Source organism: Piliocolobus tephrosceles, chromosome 6 (assembly GCF_002776525.5).
Source record: "Piliocolobus tephrosceles isolate RC106 chromosome 6, ASM277652v3, whole genome shotgun sequence".
NCBI lineage: Eukaryota > Metazoa > Chordata > Mammalia > Primates > Cercopithecidae > Piliocolobus > Piliocolobus tephrosceles.
Genome location: NC_045439.1, coordinates 2,306,293 through 2,318,631, shown reverse-complemented (window position 1 = coordinate 2,318,631; position 12,339 = coordinate 2,306,293). Strand labels below are relative to the sequence as shown.

The window sequence follows — 12,339 nt, the reverse complement described above, 5'->3', positions numbered from 1 at the left end:
TCCTGCCTCAGCCTCCCAAGTAGCTGGGACTTCAGGTGCCCGCCACCTCGTCCGGCTAATTTTTTTTTTTTTTTTTTTTTTTGTATTTTTAGTAGGGATGGAGTTTCTTCATTTTGGTCAGGCTGTTCTCAAACTCCCGAACTCAGGTGATCCGTCCATCCCGGCCTCCCAAAGTGCTGGGATTACAGGCGTGAGCCACTGCACCCAACCTATTATACCATTTTATATAAAAGATTTGAGCATCCTGAAATGTTGGTATCTGTGGTAGTTCTGGAACCAATCTCCTATCGATACCAAGGGACAAGTTTTCATTTATAGCTGTGATAAAGTTTAATTTATAAATTAGGCACAACGAGAGACTAGGAATGATAACTAATAAAACAAGTATAACAATATGCCAGCATCTCAAATCTTGTGCTTTGCGACAATTACCAAGTAAATAAGGGTTATTCAGACACAAGCACTGCTGTATGGTGACAGTGGGTCTGATCACCAAGACGGCTGCTGAGTGACTCACTTAGAGTGGGGAGCGTCTACACCATGAGTGTGCTGGACAGAGGGAGGAGTCACCTCCTGGGCGGGTCGGAGCAGGACATTGGGAGGTTTCATCACGCTACTCAGAACAGCATGCAGTTCAAAACTTACGAATTGTTCATTTCTGGAACTTTCCATTTAATATTTTCAGACTCCACTTGACCTCATGGTAACTGAAACCATGGAAGGCAAAACCATGGATGGAGGGGACTGCTGTGCTCTCGCCATCTCCCTTACACAGTTGAGTAAACCGAGGCACAGAAGAAAATGAAATAGCCCCAGATTACATAGGAAATGGCAGCACTGAGGTGAAAAGCAGAGCAGAGGGCCGTCGAGTTCAACTGCTCTTCATTCCGGTGGCACTAGACCTGTCCGAGTGGCCAGAGGAGACGTGGCTCTCGTCCTCTGTCTGCTGTGTGGCTAGGGGCAAGCCATGCTTGTGCCGTCTGAGTGTTTTTGTCTGTGTGAATAAAGGTGTTGCCAGACACCTTCCCCGCTCCATAGGAGGGAGGGTGGAATCATACCCTTGGCCCCCTTGCCCGCTCCCCTGTGGGCCGGAGCGTCAGCATCAGCTGTGCCACACGATGGTGTGCACTCTGCTGGAGGTGGCGCCTTCAGGGGAAGCAGTCTGCCAGGGAGGCTAGAGGGCACCCCGGATGGAAGCCGAGCATGGTCCCTGCGCCTCTGCACGGGAAGTGCTCTCCAGCAGGAGCCCCTGAGCCAGAGCCCAGCGCTCTTATAAGAGATCTCATTTCCTCTTCGGGGACTGGGGCTTCTAAGCCAGAGTGCTCCTCCTGCACCTGCCACCCTTGATGTGGTTTCATTCCCTGGTCCCTGAGCCATAGCTGGGGGGCATGAGACTGGCCCCTGGGCTGCTCTGGGGACCCTACTTCAGGTCAGCCCTGCCACTCCCCGCCCACTCATAGGGCTGTGGGTCCTGCCCTGTGGCCTTTCTACCTCTCTTGCGTGTGGGTGAGCCTGAGCGTGGCCACCGCCCTGGGAGTGCCACAGAGGCAAGCCGCACTGGTCCTCCTGTGTTAACAGCCCCACCAGCACGCGGGAATGGAGTAGTCAGGCCAGGACCTGTCCCAGGAATGGGCAGCCTGTTAACCTAGGATGCATTCAAGTTAGGATACATTTCATTCCCATGTAACGGTGGCTCACAATAGGATACATTTCATTCCAGTTGCAGTGACTCACAGTAGGATACATTTCATTCCCCTGCAGCAGTGGCTCACAGTTCCTCCATAGAATCTGCAGGAAGTACTGGAGTGTCCGTGACGAAACACGTCACTCACTGTGCATGGTATAGATACCTGCCTGGGTCTTAATCACTTGTGAAGAAACGAGTTATGGCTGTGACCTTTATGTACAATTCACATACCATAAAATTCACCCTGCCCTTTTTTTTTTTTTTTGAGATGGAGTCTCCTTGCCTAAATTCACCCTTTTGAACTGTAATTCCGTGGCTTTTAGTCCCCTGCCTAAATTCACCCTTTTGAACTGTAATTCCGTGGCTTTTAGTAGTTACAAGATTGTACAACTACATCACTAATTCTTTTTTTTTTTTTTTTTTTGAGGCGGGATCTCAGCTCACTGCAAGCTCCGCCTCCCGGGTTTATGCCATTCTCCTCCCTTAGCCTCCCAAGTAGCTGGGACTACAGGCACCTGCCACCTCGCCCGGCTAGTTTTTTTTTTGTATTTTTAGTAGAGACGGGGTTTCACCGTGTTAGCCAGGATGGTCTCAATCTCCTGACCTCGTGATCCGCCCGTCTCGGCCTCCCAAAGTGCTGGGATTACAGGCTTGAGCCACCGCGCCCGGCCAACTACGTCACTAATTCTAAACATTTTCATCACCTCAAAAAGAAACCCCATACCCATTAGCAGCCAGTCTCAGTTCCTGCCTCACCTAACCCCGGCAGCCCACTTTCTATCTCTGGATTTGCCTATTCTGAACATTTCCAGATAAATGGAAACATACAATATGTGGTCTTTTGTGTCTGCCTTTTTTCACTTAAGTTCATAATGTTTTCAAGATTTACATATGTTGTATCATGTATTAGTACTCTGGAGATTTTTTTATGACTGTATAATATTCTATACGGATATACCATGTTTTGTTTATCCACTTATTAGTTGATGAACATTTGGATTATTTCTCCCCTTTGGCTATTAGGAATTATGCTACTGTGAATAATCGTGTATATAGCTACAGGTGAATTGCTGAGTTAAGTCTTTTTGGCCTGGCGCAGTGGCTCATGCCTGTAATCCTAGCTCTTTGAGAGGCCGAGGTGGGCAGATCACTTGAGGTCAGGAGTTCAAGACCAGCCTGGCCAACAGGGTGAAACCCCATCTCTACTAAAAATACAAAAAAGTAGTTGGGCGTGATGGTGGGCACCTGCAATCCCAGCTACTCAGGAGGCTGAAGCAGGAGAATCGCTGGAACCCGGGAGGTGGAGGTTGCAGTGAGCTGAAATTGAGCCAGTGCACTCCAGCCTGGAAGACAGCGAGACTCTGTAAAAAAAAAAAAAAAAAGGTCGCCAGGCGCAATGGCTCATGCCTGTAATCCCAACACTTTGGGAGGCTGAGGCAGGCGGATCATCTGAGGTCAGGAGTTCGAGACCAGCCTGATCAGCATGGTGAAATCCCATCTCTACTAAAAATACAAAAATTAGCCAGGCATGGTGGCAGGCGCCTGTAATCCCAGCTACACAGGAGGCTGAGGCAGGAGAATTGCCTGAACCTGGGAAGCGGAGGTTGCAGTGAGCCGAGTTTGTGCCACTGCACTCCAGCCTGGACGACAGAGCGAGACTCCATCTCAAAAAAAAAGAAAAAGAGCCTTTTTTCCTCCTGAGACCAAATACCTGGTGGCTTCTCTAATTCCACTTCTCCAACTCTTCAACACCAGCTATAGGTGTCCAGCAATTCAGTTCCATTCTGACATTGTCTACTTGGAGTTCATGTCTGATGCCACAGGTTAAAGATTCCGTCCCACAAGGTTGCCTCCACTGAGGCAGTCTTTCTCTTTGGAGAAATTCCTGTTTAAATCCTTTGCCAGTTGCCAGTCCTGGGCCACTTGTCCCTCTGACTGACAGGCTATAAATCAGACTATGACCCCCTCCGCAGGGTTGATAATTTGCTAGAATGGATCACAACATTCAGAAAGGTGCTTTACTTTTAGCAGTTTATTATAAAGGATACAACTCAGGGACAGCCAGATAGCAGAGATGCACAGGGCGAGGTATGGGGGGCATGCAGAGCCCCCGTGCCCTCTCTGGGCATGCCATCCTCCCAGCACCTTTTGTTTGAACAGGGTCTCACTCTCTTGCCCAGGCTGAGTGCAGTGGCATGATCATGGCTCACTGCAGGGTCAGCCTTCTGGGCTCAAGCAACCATCCCTCGGCCCCACAAAGCACTGGGATAACAGGCATGAGCCACTGTGCCTGACCTCTTCCCAGCACCTCAATATGTTCAGTAGCCTGGAAGCTCTTTGAACCCCATGGTTTAGGGATTTTTATGGAGGTCTCATTAGGTAGGCATGATTGATCAAATCATTGTCCATTGGTAATTTGCTCAATCTCCATCCCCTCTCCTTTCCCCAAAACTGAAAGTTTTGAGCTTCCAATCAAGGCTTGGTCTTTCCGGCCCCCATCCCGAAGCTGTGCAGGAGCTCACCAGAGCTGCCCCATTGGAACAGGAGCAGCTCCTGTCACCCTTAATCACTCAGGAGATTCTGAGGTTTCAGGAGCTCTGTGTCAGGAACAGGGGACAAAGACGAAATATCTCTCTATGATGCCACATGGGTCTTATGATAATGTACTCTATGTTTAACTTTCTCAGGAATTACCAAGCTGTTTTTCAGAGTGGCCTGACCTATGTTTTCCTTTCCACCAGCAATGTATGAGGCTTCTAATTTCTCTACATCCTTGTCAACACTTGTTATTGTCTGTGTGTTTTAATAACAGCTATCCCAGTGGGCGTGGCGTGGCATGCCATTGTCTTTCTGATTTTCTGATGGTGTTGAGCATCTTGTCATGTGCTTATTGGTTATTCGTGTATCATCTTTGGAGAAATTCCTGTTTAAATCCTTTGCCCATTTTAAAAGTGGATGATTTGGCCAAGTGCGGTGGCTCACACCTGTAATCCCAGCACTTTGGGAGGCTGAGATGGGCAGATCACAAAGTCAGGTGTTCAAGACCAGTCTGACCAATGTGGTGAAACCCCGTCTCTACTAGAAATACAAAAATTAGCCAATTGTGGTGGTGCGCACCTGTAATCCCAGCTACTCAGGAGGCTGAGGCAGGAGAATCGCTTGAACCCAGGAGGCAGAGGTTGCAGTGAGCTGAGATCGCACCACTGCACTCCAGCCTGGGCGACAGAGCAAGACTCTGTCTTCAAATAAATAATTAATAAATATGAAATAAAATTGGATGATTTGTCTTTTTGTTTTTGAGATAAAAGAGCTCTTGGCCGGGCAAGGTGGTTCATGCCTCTAATCCCAGCACTTTGGGAGGCCAACGCGGGTGGGTCACCTGAGGTTGGGAGTTCGAGACGAGCCTGACCAACATGGAGAAACCCGTCTCTACTAAAAATACAAAAACTTAACTGGGCATGGTGGCGCATGCCTGCAATCCCAGCTACTTGGGAGGCTGAGGCAGGAGAATTGCTTGAACCCAGGAGGTGGAGGTTGTGGTGGGCCAAGATCGTGCCATTGCACTCCAGCCTAGGCAACAAAGCGAAACTCCGTCTCAAAAAAAAAAAAAGGTTATTTACATATTCTCAATAATAGACCCTTATTAGATGGATGATTAGTGAATGTTTTTCTCCCATTCTGTAGGTTTTTTCTCTTTTTTTTTTTTTTTTTTGAAACAGAGTCTTGCTCTGTTGCCAGGCTGGAGTGCAGTGGCGTGATCTCAGCTCACTGCAACCTCTGCCTCCCGGGTTCAAGCAGTTCTCCTGCCTCAGCCTCCCAAGTAGCTGGGACTACAGACACGTGCCACTACACCCAGCTAATTTTTGTACTTTTAGTGGAGACAGGGGTTTCACCATGTTGGCCAGGATGGTCTTGATCTCTTGACCTTGTGATCCACCTGCCTCGGCCTCCCAAAGTGCTGGGATTACAGGCGTGAGCCACCATGCCCGGCCTGGTTCTTTTTTTTTTTTTTTTTTTTTTTTTTGGAGATGGAGTTTTGCTCTTGTTGCCCAGGCTGGAGTGCAATGGCACGATCTCAGCTCACTGCAACCTCCATGTCCTGAATTCAAGCAATTCTCCTACCTCAGCCTCCTGAGTAGCTGGGATTACAGGTGCCTGCTACCATGCCCGGCTAATTTTTGTATTTTTAGTAGAGATGGGGTTTCAGCATGTTGGCCAGGCTGGTCTCGAACTCCTGACCTCAGGTGATCCGCCCACCTCATCCTCCCAAAGTGCTGGGATTATAGGCGTGAGCCACTGTGCCCCAGCCTTTTTTTTTTTTTTTTTTTGAGACGGAGTTTCATTGTTGCCCAGGCCGGAGTGCAATGGCGCGATCTCGGCTCACCGCAACCTCCGCCTCCCAGGTTCAAGTGATTCTCCTGCCTCAACCTCCCTAGTAGCTGGGATTACAGGCATGCGCCACCACACCTGGCTAATTTTGTATTTTTAGTAGAGATGGGGTTTCTCCATGTTGATCAGGCTGGTCTCGAACTGCCGACCTCAGGTGATCTGCCCACCTCAGCCTCCCAAAGTGCTGGAATTATAGGCATGAGCCACCGTGCCCGGCATTTTTTTTTTTTTTTTTTTTTTTTACGAGACAGGGTCTGGCTCTTGCCCAGGCTGGAGGGGCCGTGGTATGATCATGCCTCGTTGCAACCTTGAATTCCTGGGCTCAGGTGAGCCTCCTTCCTCGGCCTCCTGAGTAGCCAGGACTACAGGCATGTGCCACCGTACCTGGCTAATTTTTTTACTTTTTGGAGAGATGAGGTCTTATTTTGTTGCCCAGGCTGGTCTTGAAATCCTGGTCCCAAACTCCTGGTCCCAAGTGATCCTCCTGCCTCAGCCTCCCAAGTAGCTGAGATTATAGGCATGCACCACCACGCCTGGCTAATCCTTTTCATTTTCTTGATAGTGTCCTTTGAAGACAAAAGTTTTTCATTTTGATGAAATCCAGTTTATCTATCTATCTTTGCTTGTGTTTTAGGTGTCATGTCTAACAAATTTTACTTAATTTGAGGTGATGAAGAGTTGCATCTGTTTTAAGAGTTTTTCTTCTATAGTTTTAGCTCCTATGTTTAGATTTTTTTTATCTACCTTGAGTTAATTTTTGTTTATGGTGTGCGGTAGAGGTTCAACTTATTCTTTTGCATGTGGTCATCCAGTTGTCCCAGCACTATTTATTAAAAACACTGTTCCTTCCCTCGTTGAATTGTCCTGGCACCCTCAGTGAAAATCACTTGCCCATAAATGTTTGGGTTTATTTCTAGATTCAGAGTTCTGTTGCATTGATCTGTGTGCCTGTCCTTATGCCAGTACCATACTGCCTTGATGACTGTTGTTTTGTAGTAAGTTTTGAAACTGAGAACTGTGAGTCTTCCAACTTTGTTCATCTTTGGTCAAGATCGTTCTAGCTGTTGGGGTTCTTTACATTTCCATATGAATTTGAGATTAAGTTTGTGAGTTTCTGAAAAAAGAAAAAAAAAGTCCAGCTGGGATTTTGATACAGATTGTTCTGAATCTGCAGGTCAATTTGGGGAGTATTGCCATTTTAACAGTATTAAGTCTTCCAACTCATGAACATGGTATGCCTTCCCATTTATTTAGATCTTCTTTCATTTATTTCTACTATATTTTGTTTTTTCTTATGTTTCGTTTTTGAGTCAGGGTCTTGCTCTGTCGCCCAGGCTGGAGTGCAGTGGCGGGATTTTGGCCCACTGCAACCTTCAACCCCCCGCCCCAGTCTCAAGCAGTCATTCCAGCTCAGCCTCTTGAGTAGCTGGGACCACAGGTCTACACCACCACGCCCAGCTAATTTTTGTATTTGTAGTAGAGACGAGGTTATACCATGTTGGCCAGGATGGTCTCCATCTCTTGACCTCGTGATCTGCCCGCCTCAGCCTCCTAAAGTGCTGGAATTACAGGCGTCAGCTACTGCACCTGGACTTTTTTTTTTTCTTCTTTTCTTTTTTTTTTTTTTTTTTGAGCTGGAGTTTTACTCTTTTGCCCAGGTTGGAGTGAAGTGGCATGATCTCGGCTCATTGCAACCTCTGCCACCAACCCCCTCTACCCCCATATTTTTAGTAGAGACGGGGTTTCACCATGTTGCCCCAGCTGGTCTCAAACTCCTGACCTCAGGTGATCCACCCGCCTCAGCCTCCCAGAGTGCTAGGATTACAGGCGTGAGTCACATTTGGCTAATTTTTGTATTTTTAGTAGAGACAGGGTTTCACCACTTTGGCCACACTGGTCACAAACTCCTGACCTCAAGTGATCCTCCCACCTCAGCCTCCCAAAGTGCTAAGATTGTAGGCATGAGCCACTGCACCTAGCCTATTTTGTATTTTTCATTATACACATCTTACATGTCTCCTCTCAAATTTATTCCTAAATCTTTTATTATTTTCAATGCTATCATAAGTAAAATTGTTTTCTTAATTTCATTTTCAGACTGTTCGTTGCTAGTGTATAGAAATACAATTGATGGGCCGGGCGCGGTGGCTCAAGCCTGTAATCCCAGCACTTTGGGAGGCCGAGACGGGCGGATCACAAGGTCAGGAGATCGAGACCATCCTGGCTAACACGGTGAAACCCCGTCTCTACTAAAATACAAAAAATTAGCCGGGCGTGTTAGCGGGCGCCTGTAGTCCCAGCTACTCGGGAGGCTGAGGCAGGAGAATGGCGTGAACCCAGGAGGCGGAGCTTGCAGTGAGCTGAGATCCGGCCACTGCACTCCAGCCTGGGCGACAGAGCGAGACTCCGTCTCAAAAAAAAAAAAAAAAAAAAAAAAGAAATACAATTGATGTTTGTATATTGGTCTTGTATATATCCTGCAAGCTTGCTGAACTCACTTATTAGCTCTAATAGGTTTTTTTGTTTATCCTTTCTCCTTAAGTCTTAATGGTTAAGCTGAAATTAACTTCCAGGTCAGAAGGCAACATTGAATGCAGAAGAAATGGCAGACTTTTACAAGGAATTTTTAAGCAAAAATTTTCAGAAGCACATGTATTATAACAGGTAGGTGTTTACCCTTTTCCTGAAAATTTGAATAGCACATCCAGATTAGGTAGGAGTGTTTTCTTACCTGAATTTAACAACATTCATGTTAATATCAGAGGTAGAAGTTGCAAGCCTTTATCAACTTTTTTTTTTTTTTTTTTTGAGACAGAGTCTCGCTCTGTCGCCCAGGCTGGAGTGCAGTGGCCTGATCTCAGCTCACTGCAAGCTCCGCCTCCCAGGTTCACGCCATTCTCCTGCCTCAGCCTCCCGAGTAGCTGGGGTTACAGGCGCATGCCACCTCGCCCAGCTAGTTTTTTGTATTTTTTTTTGTAGAGACGGGGTTTCACCGTGTTCGCCAGGATGGTCTCGATCTCCTGACCTCGTGATCCGCCCGTCTCGGCCTCCCAAAGTGCTGGGATTACAGGCTTGAGCCACCGCGCACGGCCTAACTTTTTTTTTTTTTTTTTTTGAGACAGAGTCTTGCCCTCACCCAGGCTGGAGTGCAGTGGCACGGTCTCCGCTCACTGCAGGCTCCGTCTCCTGGGTTCACGCCATTCTCCTGCCTTAGCCTCCTGAGTAGCTGGGACTACAGACGCATGCCACCACGCCCAGCTAATTTTTTGTATTTTTAGTAGAGACAGGGTTTCACTGTGTTAGCCAGGATGGTCTCGATCTCCTGACCTCGTGATCCGCCCACCTCAGCCTTCCAAAGTGCTGGGATTACAGGCATGAGCCACCGTGCCCGGCCTATCAACTTTATTTTTTAAGTGACTGCAGTGGCTTAAAAAGATACCATTTTTTAAGGCCAGGCATGGTGGTTCACACCTGTAATCCCAGCACTTTGGGAGGCCAAGGTGGGCGGATCACCTGAGGTCGGGAGTTCAAGACCAGCCTGACCAACATGGAGAAACTCCGTCTCTACTAAAAATACAAAATTACTCAGGTGTGGTGGCACATGCCTGTAATCCCAGCTGCTCGGGAGGCTGAGGCAGGAGAATCGCTTGAACCTGGAAAGTGGGGGCTGCAGTGAGCTGAGATCATGCCATTGCACTCCAGCCTGGGCAATGAGAACAAAACTCCGTCTCAAAAAAAAAAAAAAAAAAAAAGGGTTTTAGCTGGTTACAGATAAATAATGACCTGTATTTGCAGGTGAAATTAATAGGACATGATATCTGAGGTTTGCTTTAAAATATGTGTAGGTTGGATCCAGTGCTTCACACCTATAATCCTATGACTTTGGGAGGCCAAGGTGGGTAGATCACTTGAGTCCAGGAGTTCAAGACCAGCCTGGGCTACTTAGTGAAACCCCATCTCTACAAAATTAGCCAGGCATGGCGGCGTGTGCCTGTAGTCCGAGCTACTTGTAAGGCTGAACTAGGAGGACCACTTGAACCCAGTAGGTTAAGGCTACAGTGAGCCGAGATCCAGCCACTGCATCCCAGCCTGGATGACAGACAGAGTAAGACCCTGTCTCAATAAATAAATAAATAAGTAATAAAAATAAAAAATAACATATATATATATAAACAGTTTCAGAGTTACAAAGCCTGATGGGCAGGTGAAGCCAGACCTCAAGAATGTCAACATGGGCCAGGCACAGTAGCTCACACCTGTAATCCCAGCACTTTGGGAGGCCAAGGATTGCTTGAGCCGAGGAGTTTGAGACCAGCCTGGACAACATGACAAAGCCCTGTCTCTACAAAAAAATACAAAAATTAGCTGGGTATGGTAGTGTGCGCCTGTAATCCCAGTTGCAGGAGGCTGAGGCAGGAGGATCCCTTGAGCCCAGGAGGTGGAGGTTGCAGTGAGCTGAGATCCCGCTACTGCACTCCAGCCTGGGCTACAGAGTGAGACCCTGTCTAATAAATAAAAGAAAATGTAGATACAGTCAAAGGCTGGATGGACTCAGTGAGGGACAGTCTGACCTAAAGATGAGTCCTGAAATATCTGGATTCCGTTTCTAAGGTTGTCATGCATTACTCTGAATTAGTTAAGTCATTCAAACAAGCAAGTATAATCTTTTCCTGGTCTTTGGACTTGTAGCTTGTTTGCACTGGGCACAATCTCTTGACAGGCTTCATGTTTTCTCTGTGGCACTTGGGTGAAGAGGACCAGCCTTACCCAAGATGAGGCCTTAGAGGCGCCTGGCCCCCCCCACCACCTCCGGCCCCTGCCTTCCCTGTGGCAACAGCAGAAGCATAGCTTGCTTTTACATGTCATAGAATCAGGTTGTCTGTATTAGTGAAATGGAACATGGCTTTTCCTTGAAGAACTGTAATCCCCATAGGCTACCGGTTTTCCTCTCCTGGAAGTGCTTATTTACTTTGGGCACTGCTCCTCATGACAGCATCGCTTAAGTAGGTAGAGATGTAAAGGTGGTTTGCAGGGGGAGAGGAACTTTCTGTCCTGCCATGCAAAGCCTCCAGAGTGGTCGTGGCCCATCACGCCCCTAGAATGCTGCCAGCTCGCTAGGCCTGGGGTTTCCAAGGGCTCTCTTGGATCTTTCAGCAAAAATCGAAGGAGTACTTAAGAGGCCGAGGCAGGAGAATTACTTAAACCTGGGAGGCAGAGTTTGCAATGAGCCAAGATTGTGCCACTGTACTCCAGCCTGGACAACTAAGCAAGACGAAAAAATAACAACAAAAAAAACACCAAAGGAGGATGGTGGCGGCCTCCAGAAACAAGGTTGGGGAGGGCTCCAGGGGTCGCCAGTGGGCCTCACTCTCAGCCTGAGGAGAGGCTGGCCTCTGTGGCTCGTTTAGCTTTAACAAGGGCGGGGAAAGGGCAAAGCAGTTGAGGCCTGGTCAGTTGAACTCACCCTCAGCCAAGAGCTGCTTCTGGGCCAGGGCACCAAGCCTCAGTCCCTGCCACCGTGTCACCTGTGCATCCTCTGTTTCTCTACAGAGACTGGTACAAGCGCAATTTTGCCATCACCTTCTTCATGGGAAAAGTGGCCCTGGAAAGGATTTGGAACAAGCTTAAACAGAAACAAAAGAAGAGCAACAACTAGGAGTCCACTCTGACCCAGCCAGAGTCCAGGTTTCCACAGGAAGCAGCTGGTTAGAGGAGCTCCTTTTACAGGAGCTCTGAGAAAAACTGGAACTGAGCTCGAGAAGCCCCACATCTCCCTAAGGGGCCCCATGGCCTGTTTGGGGGCAGGGTGGGTCCTGGGGCACTGTGGGCTGCCTGCCTGCTGATGTGGGCTCTAGGCCAGCTTGTTGTCACGGACATGGTGTCAAATAAAGCCCAAGCACTGGGTGCCCGTTTTCTGTGTTTCAAATTATACCAGCTCAAAACAGAACTATTTAAAAATATTGGCCAGGCACAGTGGCTCACACCTGTAATCCCAGCACTTTGGGAGGCGAAGGCGGGCGGATCACTTGAGGTCAGGAGTTCGTGATCAGCCTGGACAACATAGCAAATACAAAAAATACAAAAAATTAGCTGGGCATGCTGGCACGCACCAGTAATCCCAATTGCTCTGGAGGATGAGGCACGAGAGGCTTGAACCCAGGAGGTGGAGGTTGCAGTGATCCAAGATCGCACCACTGCACTCCAGCCTAGAAGACCGAGGGAGACTCTGTATCCAAAAATAATAATAAATAAATAAATAAAAA

At 47.9% G+C, this 12,339-nt stretch overlaps 1 protein-coding gene across 3 annotated transcripts in view; it reads left to right on the top strand.

The window, feature by feature from the left end:
* LOC111538332 (cytochrome c oxidase assembly factor 8) overlaps positions 1-11,988 on the top strand; it is a 23,075-nt gene extending 11,087 nt beyond the window's left edge. Inside the window, exons 3-4 of one of the 3 annotated variants that reach the window (XM_026447516.1) lie at positions 8,650-8,740; positions 11,627-11,988. In XM_026447516.1, coding sequence (XP_026303301.1) covers positions 8,650-8,740; positions 11,627-11,732 — 197 coding nt within the window. In that variant the 3' untranslated portion in view covers positions 11,733-11,988. Of the gene's footprint in view, positions 1-8,618; positions 8,741-11,626 lie in introns of all 3 variants that reach the window. The other 2 variants (XM_026447517.2, XM_026447518.2) reach the window with 2 other exon arrangements.
* Positions 11,989-12,339: the final 351 nt, after the last annotated feature.